This window comes from Myotis davidii, unplaced genomic scaffold (genome assembly GCF_000327345.1).
Source record: "Myotis davidii unplaced genomic scaffold, ASM32734v1 scaffold284, whole genome shotgun sequence".
NCBI classification, from domain to species: Eukaryota; Metazoa; Chordata; class Mammalia; order Chiroptera; family Vespertilionidae; genus Myotis; species Myotis davidii.
This window is the reverse complement of record NW_006295261.1, coordinates 1,941,865-1,952,277: the sequence shown is the minus strand read 5'-3', so window position 1 is coordinate 1,952,277 and position 10,413 is coordinate 1,941,865. Positions and strand designations below refer to the sequence as shown.

The following is a 10,413-nucleotide window of genomic DNA, read 5'->3' as shown; positions in this document are numbered from 1 at the left end:
TAGCCGCAGTTTGGCAGAAGCCTGTTCAGAAGGAGATGTAAATGCTGTGCGAAAGTTACTCATTGAAGGGCGAAGTGTAAATGAACACACCGAGGAAGGGGAGAGCCTCCTTTGTTTGGCTTGTTCTGCTGGATACTATGAGCTTGCACAGGTTTGTATTACCAAAATAAAGCTCATGAGTTTTTAAATTTATTGTTTTTAATCTGGCCTGCTTAGTAGGGAAATACTAAAGGCAGCCATTAGGCTTGTTTCAATCAATAGTTTTGTTAGCTATATTTTGTGTTTATTGGCTCTTCTATTTAGTATGATTATATAGGTGAAACATGTTCAAATTTTTTAATATAATTTCTAAACTTTTTTTTTTCATAAGGTTTTGTTGGCAATGCATGCAAATGTGGAAGATAGGGGAATCAAAGGTGACATTACGCCTTTAATGGCTGCTGCTAATGGAGGACATGTCAAAATTGTGAAGTTGTTGCTAGCTCATAAAGCCGACGTCAATGCACAGTCTTCAACAGGTTATGTGTATTTTTTAGTTTTGTTAAATTTTAATACCCTTTGGTAATAATTAGTTAACATGAAAGTGGTCATTAGTGATGCTTTTGTAATTCTCTTATAAGCACTGCATGTTTGCATAAGTCTATGCACTTGATGTAAAGTATATATACTATTTTTGAATGATATTTTGTATATAAGGGCAGTTACTTGGCCTTTTAAGGTTCTTTATGATTAAACACTGGTCCGGTTAGAAGGGGCTCTTTCTTGAAAAAGGATAGATGTGAGCTCTGACTTGCAAACCCAGGTTTCCTATTTTTGGGGGAGAAGGGAAGAGAAGATATGGAAGTATTGAATAAGAGGCAGGTCTTTTCATTGCCTACTCTTATTAAATTGTGGCCTATAGAAAAAGAGTATATGAAAACATTGTGTCTCACAAGGGACATAATTTTAGTCTAATTTTATTTCCTTTTAAATTTGGACATAGATGAAATTGTATAAAAGCTCTAAAATCATATGAAAATACATTTCATGCAAGATTTTCAAAACTATTAAATACTAAATAATTTTTAAGATCTACAGATTCTGGTTTGAAGGGATTTTAGAAATCCTTATTTTACTCAGAAAGTTGTTGTTTTTTCTTTCTCCCTCTGCACACACCGCGCGCCCCCCCCCCCCCAATATGGGAGAGAGAATATTTTTGAAAATTCTTTAACTTTCATCAGTTAACTGATATTTGAAATTGTAGAGAAAACAAATATGTATGATTAAAAGAATGGTATGAGGTGTATCTTTATATAATGAATAATTACATCCCAGAAAATAAAGCTTGTGAAACATTTCTCTGATTAAAGTTAGAATGAACATAACCTATTTCTCATCTGAAAAGTTAGTTTCAGAATTGTTCAGTTCTTTTATAACTCTACAATCCTGGTGGAGTGTATCTGATTTTTCACATGTATTTGACCCTGAATTTAAATGGAAAGAGTAGAAAGTTGATTTCAGTAAGATAAAATGCAGTAAGGAACAGAGTTATATATAAGTATATTATCTAAACTTATTAAGGCTATAATCTCCCATTTCAGTTTCTTTTTTTATGCTAAATTAGATTCTGTTTTATTTTAGTATTTTATGTTAATGTCTTTTTGCTTTTTTTTTTCTTCACTAAAATAGGCAATACAGCACTTACATATGCTTGTGCTGGAGGCTATGTAGATGTTGTAAAGGTGCTCTTGGAATCCGGTGCTAGTATTGAGGACCATAATGAAAATGGTCACACTCCTCTTATGGAAGCTGGAAGTGCTGGACATGTGGAAGTAGCCAGATTGCTGCTAGAAAATGGGGCTGGCATTAATACGCATTCCAATGAATTTAAAGAGAGTGCCCTTACATTAGCTTGTTATAAAGGTACAGTATATAACATATTTTTTTAAAAGAAAGTTTTAAATGTAAAATGACAGTTTGTATTTTTTAATTAAAATTAAAAGTAAAATTAAAACGTAATAGTGTGTAGCATGTAATTAATTGTTTAAAGTCTTTTGAGGTAAAAGTCTAATAAGTAAACTTTTAAAAAAATATAGACTTAGTATTGCCAATATTGTCAATAAAGAATGACTATTGGGCCCTAACTGGTTTGGCTCAGTGGATAGAGCACGAGCCTGCGGACTGAAGGGGGTCCCAGGTTTGATTCCGGTCAAGGCCATGTACCTTGGTTGCGGGCACATCCCCAGTAGGGGTGTGCAGGAGGAAGTTGATTGATATTTCTAACTCTCTATCCCTCTCCCTTCCTCTCTGTAAAAAATCAGTGAAATGTATTTTTTAAAAAATGACTATTGATCCAGTTACTTTATCAGAAAGTCATTTAATTTTAATATGCACTTTTAACTAGTGTTGCATGTTAGAATATTTTTCCTGGTTCAAACAAAAGAATGCTATTGAAACCAGAAGTATTCAACCTGTGAGTTTAAAAGAAAACACATTAAAAGTAGCTAGAATGACCTAACAAGAAGGTACTTACGGTATTTCTTATGATACCAAAAAGAAAAGAGAAAAACTGAAGAAAAAGGAGGAGATACGAGAAGAAGAATGAAAAGTGGCATGAAGGGAGTTTGAATTCAAAAGAACAATTTTAGAGTATCATTTGGTAAAGTTAAAAGCATGAGCTGGTTGAGATTGAGAATACCTCCCCATATATAGCTGTACAAAGGAGATATATAATATTTTAAGTGATGTAAACAAACCTGAAAATATTGATAATACAGAAAAATACTCTTGGGACAGCAACACAATTGTTTGAAAAGATGCTTTGGTCTTCAGCTAGCAAATGCTCTAGATTCTGCATTCTAAAAAGACAGCCCACGGAAGCAGATATTTTTCAAACTTCACCTTTATGACAGATAAATGGCTATAAACTTAAGGAACTTTAAAAAAGCAAATTTTATGAAATTTGATGTCTGCATAGCCATTCAGTTCAATGCTCCATAGCTACAGCTGTGCCATTCTTGTTTCATAAAATAAGTGATGAATTGTTGACATTGAGGCATCAAGAAAAAGCTCCTGCAAGGCAAAAATAAAGTTTAAGGAGACCTTTCAGTGGCTGAATCTTCACTTACCCAAGCGTTCCAGTGAATACTTCCTTAAATTTTGTACTCAGGACTTTGTTGCCTCACCCTAGTCCTGGCCCTGGTGTTTTGTTCCAGTCTATTTCAGAGTGCCCTAGATTGTGTGAGTTCTTTTGGAATAATTTTCTTTAAAATATGGTTAAGATAATGCTTAGATACATAAATGGCTAAAATAGAAGTTAAATGTGAAAATATAGTTTATCTGAAGCGTTTTTGATTATCTGGTGGTAACAAATTTTCAGATATAGGAAGATTAGGAAACACAGCTGAGATCTATTAGTTCCCCAGTTCTGCTGGGTAATTAGGCAGAGGCCATTCTTCTGGAAGGAGAAAAATTAAGCAGGCTGGTTGGGTGGCTCACTGCCATTTTCACAAATACTTTTTGAACCTGGTTGCGTTTTACTACTAAGTCCCAGCTAACCAGAAGAGAATTGAGATGGGTTTTATATATATAGCTACTCTTCCTCTTTCCTTTGCTTGTAGCTCCACCCTGCTTTCCAAAAGGGCCACCTGTAGTTGGGGCTTGCAGGCTTTAATTAGAAGCTGGATATATAACTGAACTAGTGGAGGTCTCTAGTACTTTCACGATCTAAGAACCCTCTCCCTTTCCTCTGTTTCTGGTGAGGTCTCTTAGACCACAGATTGACAAGGAGGAGATGGAGATGGGATAGAACTCAGGCTGAGGCTCAATATTGATGTGGGTATTTAGGAAGGGAGAATGACAGAGAAAAGGTAGCAAAAACAAGATATGGCAGATACTGCAATCACCAAAGTTAGTTTTGTTTAAACTGTTTATCTGTGATTCCACTATCCACTGCTCTCTAGTTCCAGTTGATTGAAAATTGACTGAAGCTCATTCCAAATAATTTTGGAGGAAAATTATTAATTTTTCTATTTATTATATCTGAAGGCATTTCAAATTTGTCTTTATAACTACTTATGTGTTGTCTTTGTCTTAACTGAAACATGGTTTATTTGAGACTACATAAATATGTGTGCGTGCGTGAGTATAGTATATTTATATCTAAACTGAATAGCCCTGGTCGGTTTGGCTCAGTGGATAGAGCTTTGGCCTGGGGACTGAAGAGTCCCAGGTTCGATTACTGTCAGGTTGCAGGCTTGATCCACCCAGGATGTGTGCAGGAGGCAACCAATCAATGTGTCTCTCACATAGATTTCTCTCCCCCTTCCACTATCTCTAACCCTCCCTTCTACTCTCTCTAAGAAACAAAACAAAACAATGGAAAAATGTCCTCAGGTGGGGATTAACAAAAATAATAAATGAATAAATATTGAATAAATGCTGTTGTTTCAAGAATATTATTATGTATGCAGCTCTTAATGTGTATGCAGGTTGTTCCTAAAAAGTTTCAGTTATTTAAATTTAAAACACATTTTCTCATACAAATAACTTTAAGGATTATAATCATCCTAGGCTGCTAGTTCATGATAGTTAATTTATTCCACACGATAAATAAAATAACTATAGCATGCCTGGTCTCTTAAAAGGTGGTAGAGGGGATATTCTGGGTGTTGGACTTCAATGGCATCTTTGACCATCTACTGCAAGGATACTAGTAGTAACAGTTGGAGGGCAGTGGGGTAAGGAGTAGAACAACCAAAGATCACTGGTATAAGTTGTATTCAGCCATTGAGGATAACTTGTAGCTGACCTGAGTATTATTTGTAAAAATGTATTGCTATAATTTAAATAAAACTTATTAAAATATTATAATATGTCATACATTTTTTGGAATAAGATTTTTAAGTAATCTTAATACACTTTTGGTTTAGGACACCTAGAGATGGTGCGATTTCTTTTGGAAGCAGGCGCAGATCAAGAGCATAAAACAGATGAAATGCACACTGCTCTAATGGAGGCTTGCATGGTAAGATTGGTGAAATAACATGAAATATATTTACATATTTTATATAAATAATATATAATGTACATTGAGTGTCTTTTCCTTGAGCTCAAAATTTCTGTTTATTTTAAAGCAAAAGAATAAAATATCTGCATTAAGATAAAAAATTCTGTTTATTATAGACTTATAATGGAACAGAACCTCAGCTGTCTTGAATTATCAATAGTTTTCAGAGACAGTTATACAACATTGACTTCTATTAGAAGTGCTTTCTGAAGGTTTACAGCATTACCTTCATTTTCTTAGTCTCACATAACTCTACTGGTTTTATGTGGTTGGCACAAAAAGCGACTTTTTTTGTAGTTTTTGCATTTATTTTGCTTTTAAATTTTTATTGATTTGACCTCTTCCAGCCTGCTCCTGCCCCACCCCCAGGCTCTCACCACCCCATTGTCTGTGCCCATGGGTTATGCATATATGCATACAATTTAAAGTGACTTTTAAGAAGGTTGATCAAAGATATTAAAGAGAAAACTATAATTCACAGAGAATACACATATTACTAAGCATAACATGTTTATGAAACCAATAATTTTATTTATGAGAAATTTGAAATTAGACTGTTATTTGTGTTACATTTTTCCCTCTCTATCGTGGTTTTTCTGGGCCCCGAGTTCCTTTTGTAAGAACTCTGTTTTAGAGTATGTGGGGATGGGTGATAAGAGTACTCTTAAATTTCGGTATCTCAATCTATGATTTGTGGCACAGAAATGGATCAAAGTGACATTATAGACAGATTGATGAGAAAAACATGCCCAAGATAGATAAAGGCTTCAAATGAATTTGAAGTTTCTGTCCTCAACTTCCCTTCAGAGAATGATTATTAAAAGGATGTTAATTTTTAATTACTAATTTAAAAATATTAGGTAGTCATTTAAGACTTGAGATATCTTTGTGTGTGTTTTTGTTGTTGTTATTGCCATGCCAGAGTTTGCTTTAATAAATTATTCTTTTAAACAAAAAGTTTTCTCCAAAGCTTTTGAGTTCCCTATTTTCTAACATGAGAAATAATACCTTTCTCTGGGGTTGTTATGAAGATTAAATGAGATAATGTGTATAAAACACATCAATAATATCCTCATGATAAAGAACTTAAAACATCTGCCACCCCCACTAGAGAAACAACCCATAAGTAGATTAAGAAATTAAAATGAAATGTTCTGTAGCTCTAACCAGGATGCACCGGAAGTGTTATAAGTAGGTGAAAGATATTAGTAGGGGCCAGGCAATGTAGGACTTGACTACAGAGGAAGAAAATTCTGAGCTGGAGGAACACCAAAGTAACCTCAGTAATAAGACATTAAAGTGGTATCATATGGCAGACACGGAGGCAAAAATGAGTGTGACGTTAAAAAGAAGATGAAATGCCTCTGAGGTAATGCATATAATGGAAAAGTATATCAAAGGAAACAACAATAATGGAAAGAGGAACCTTAGAGTTGCTAATAGTTAGGAAAGCTGTGGTAAAAGGGGACAGAAGATAATCACAGAGCACTTCTTTTTTTTTCCTTAATTTTCCTTGGCATTTGAATGTTGAACAACAAAGGAAGTACCATATGCATATTGTGTTCCCCTTTCCCTCACATGCACAGTTCTCCCACTCCTAACTGTATTGCATTTTTCTTTACCTAATCTAAAGATTGCTTGTTCTTAAGGTTTCTACAAAAAATCCAACTTTTGCTTTCTAACCTTTATTCTTTTCGCATTTAAGTTTATACCATGCAGTGTTGATGTTATTTTATAGTAGTCTCTTGTTTCATGTACCTACTGGTTTTTCCCCCTGATGGTTAATAAACTTTTTGATTGAATGCATCATTTTCCTACATGTTTTATATCCTCAATCTCTATTTCCTACTCTGTACTGAAGAAATATAGATAGATCTTAATACTTGCTTACTCAACTGTTAGTATAGATGAATTTTTATTTGAATGGAGATTATTAAGTTTCATTTGTATAATAAATGAGAAATCTTCATATTTTTAAAGCTTCTTTAATGGTGCTGATTTAATTTTTTAATTGCATTGTAATTAGGATGGCCATGTTGAAGTAGCTAGGTTACTTCTTGACAGTGGTGCCCAAGTGAACATGCCTGCAGATTCATTTGAGTCACCATTGACATTGGCTGCATGTGGTGGGCATGTGGAACTTGCGGCCTTACTTATTGAAAGAGGAGCTAGTCTGGAAGAGGTCAATGATGAAGGTTATACACCATTGATGGAAGCAGCTCGTGAAGGACATGAAGAAATGGTGGCATTACTTCTAGGCCAAGGTAACCATCCCAATTCAGACACTAAAGTATAAATGTGTAAAACAGTGGTTCTCAACCTTCCTAATGCTGTGACCCTTTAATATAGTTCCTCATGTTGTGGTGACCCCCAGTTTCATTGTTACAAATTGAACATAATTAAAGCATAGTGATTAATCACAAAAACAATATGTAATTATATATATGTTCTCTGATGGTCTTAGGCGACCCCTGTGAAAGGGTCGTTCGACCTCCAAGGGGTCGCAACCCACAGGTTGAGAACCCCTGGTGTAAAATGTAAATTATAATTTTATAAAATTAAATTCAGTATTTCATCTTTCTAATAGATTTGTAATGAGGATTGTCACAAAAACAAATGATAAAATATTTGCTTTGAAAATGGCTTCTATACTATGCTCAAAATCAAATAGACTTTTTAAATATAGAGCTTTCAGAGTATCGTGTGCTGTGTGTTTAAAAACAGAGAGAACTAGCCCTGGCCAGTTGGTTGGAGCGGTGTCCCGTACACCAAAAGATCTCAGGTTCAATTCCTGGTCTGGGCACATACCCAGGTTGCAGGTTCAGTCCTTTTATAGGAGGCAGCCAATCAGTGTTTCTCTTCCACATGGATGTTTCTCTCCCTCTCTCTCTAAAATCAATAAAAACATATCCTCAGGTAATTAAAAGAAATTTAAAAAAAAACAAAACCCACAACAGAGAAATGGAGATGGGGTACTTCTCAAGCTAATATAAGAAAATTTCTCTTGGGGTAGAATACCTGTTAATATTTCATATATCCACTGTTTCATGAAACAGTATGAGAAATCCCGCCATAAAGATTAACTTGATAAAAATGCTAGAATGTGCATATAAGAAGGTATCGAAGAGCCCAGTACACATGGACTTCTCTTGGGAAAAATAAGAGAGTTACTGTATTGTATTAAGATACCTTAAGTTTAGAGTAATCTCCCATCGCTATCCATACTTTTAGTTTAATTTTTATATCCTTTTTAATAATAAAGTTTTTGTTTGGATAAATTTAAGAGGAATGGCCCATTTTACTAAAACCTTTTTATCGAGAGGTAATATTGACTAGAATTTTAAAAACATAGTTTGAGCAGACTTTTTAGGTTTGAATCACAACTCCACTGCTTGTCAATTTTGTAACTTAATGAAAGTTTCTAATCTTCTATGCCTTAATTTTGTCATCTTTAGGGTTTTTGTGAAACTATATGTATGTTATATATATATACTATTTATCATATAGTACCTATTAAGTGTTAGCTGTGGTGATGGTGGTAATGGTGATAATGATAATGTTGTGACCTTAGACAAGTTAATTAACCTCGATTTTCTTAGGTATAAAATGGAGCTAAGCCCTGACCGGTTTGGCTCAGTAGATAGAGCATCAGCCTGCGGACTCAAGGGTCCCAGGTTCGATTCCGGTCAAGGGCATGTACCTTGGTTACGGGCACAACCCCAGTGGGGAGTGTGCAGGAGGCAGCTGATCAATGTTTCTCTCTCATCGATGTTTCTAACTATCCCTCTCCCTTCCTCTTTGTGAAAAATCAATAAAGTACATTTTAAAAAATGGCGCTAATATGTAGAATGCTTTCAATATTGCACCTGATTGTACCTCCTGGCTGAATAAAGCTTGCTTCAGCTATGTACATCAAATATCCACTAGTGAATATGGTTTTGATGGTTTATTTTTAACTGCTTCTTAGAGTAAGGGAGAGGCACTTTATTATTTAGTAAAGTAATGTAAATGTTCATTTTTGAAGTATAGTTCACTAGGAAATAAATATGTTTTGCATATCTCTGGAATAAGTTAATGACTTTCTTTAATTATTTTAGGAGCAAATATCAATGCACAGACTGAAGAAACTCAAGAAACTGCTTTGACTCTGGCTTGCTGTGGAGGCTTTCTGGAAGTGGCAGACTTTCTGATTAAGGCAGGAGCTGATATAGAACTAGGGTGCTCTACCCCCTTAATGGAAGCTGCTCAAGAGGGTCATTTGGAGTTAGTTAAATACTTATTAGCAGCAGGTAGGCATTTTTGCATTTGGGAGGAGTTTTTTACATGATTTACTTAAGTAAAAATGTTATAATGCAAATAATTTTCCTGATCTTATGGTACACTAATATGTGTGATCTTATTGCTGTTTAAGGTATCTGCAACTTAAATTTCAAGCGGTGATTTTTTTTTTTTCGTTTTGCTTGTAAAGATGCTGACAGTACTCTCTATTTTCTAGAAATGAATAAAGATATTTTGTCTAATTAGAGGAGATACGGCTTTTCTGGAAGAAATTTCTGTGTCCTCATTTATATCTTATGATTGTTTTATTAAGTCTATGTATTGTGTAATACTGTTATAGGAGCTAATGTGCATGCAACAACAGCAACAGGAGATACAGCACTAACATATGCCTGTGAAAATGGTCATACTGATGTAGCAGATGTGTTGCTTCAGGCAGGAGCAGATCTGGTAAGCTATGTCACATTTTAAATCCTAATATTTAAAACTAATGCAAGAAATTAATTTAAAATTTTATGGAGAATATAGACAAAAGGAATTTATTTCTGATTTTATGTTAGCTTTTTTTACCATAATTATCTCATTTAATTATGTTTTGTTTGTTTTTTACACTGTTTGGTGACCACATTAGTATTTTCCATGTTAGCAGGACTACATAATCTACTAACCCTCATTCCCCACACACACACAAAAAAGGAAAAACCATGTGTTCAATATATTAGTACAAAATTATTTCCTCTTGTATATTTTGCTCTTTTTAGAAGATTTTCTGATTTGCTATAAAAAGGCAAATATGGCTTAGAGGTATTTCACTGAACTTAGGAAATAAATTTTTCTTATACTATTCAAAGCATTAAATAAAATAAATTTAAAAGATGGTATATTTAATAAAGAATATTTTCCCTCAAATAATTGTTAATTAGTAAGAAAGATGAAAGCCCTAGCTGGTTTGACTCAGTGGATAGAACACCAGCCTGTGGACTGAAGGGTCCCTGGTTCGATTCCAGTCAAGGGCACATGCCTAGGTTACAGGCTCGATCCCCAGTAGGGGGTGTTCAGGAGACTGCTGATAAATGATTCTCTCTCAC

At 34.5% G+C, this 10,413-nt stretch overlaps 1 protein-coding gene across 6 annotated transcripts in view; it reads left to right on the top strand.

Moving 5' to 3' along the window:
* ANKRD17 (ankyrin repeat domain 17) overlaps positions 1-10,413 on the top strand; it is a 170,723-nt gene that overhangs the window by 79,338 nt on the left and 80,972 nt on the right. For all 6 annotated transcript variants that reach the window (XM_015567935.1, XM_015567934.1, XM_015567936.1 and 3 more), the window contains exons 4-10: positions 4-151; positions 371-518; positions 1,669-1,902; positions 4,911-5,005; positions 7,074-7,311; positions 9,145-9,336; positions 9,666-9,775. In XM_015567935.1, the coding sequence (XP_015423421.1) occupies positions 4-151; positions 371-518; positions 1,669-1,902; positions 4,911-5,005; positions 7,074-7,311; positions 9,145-9,336; positions 9,666-9,775 (1,165 nt within the window). The remainder of the gene's footprint in view (positions 1-3; positions 152-370; positions 519-1,668; positions 1,903-4,910; positions 5,006-7,073; positions 7,312-9,144; positions 9,337-9,665; positions 9,776-10,413) is intronic.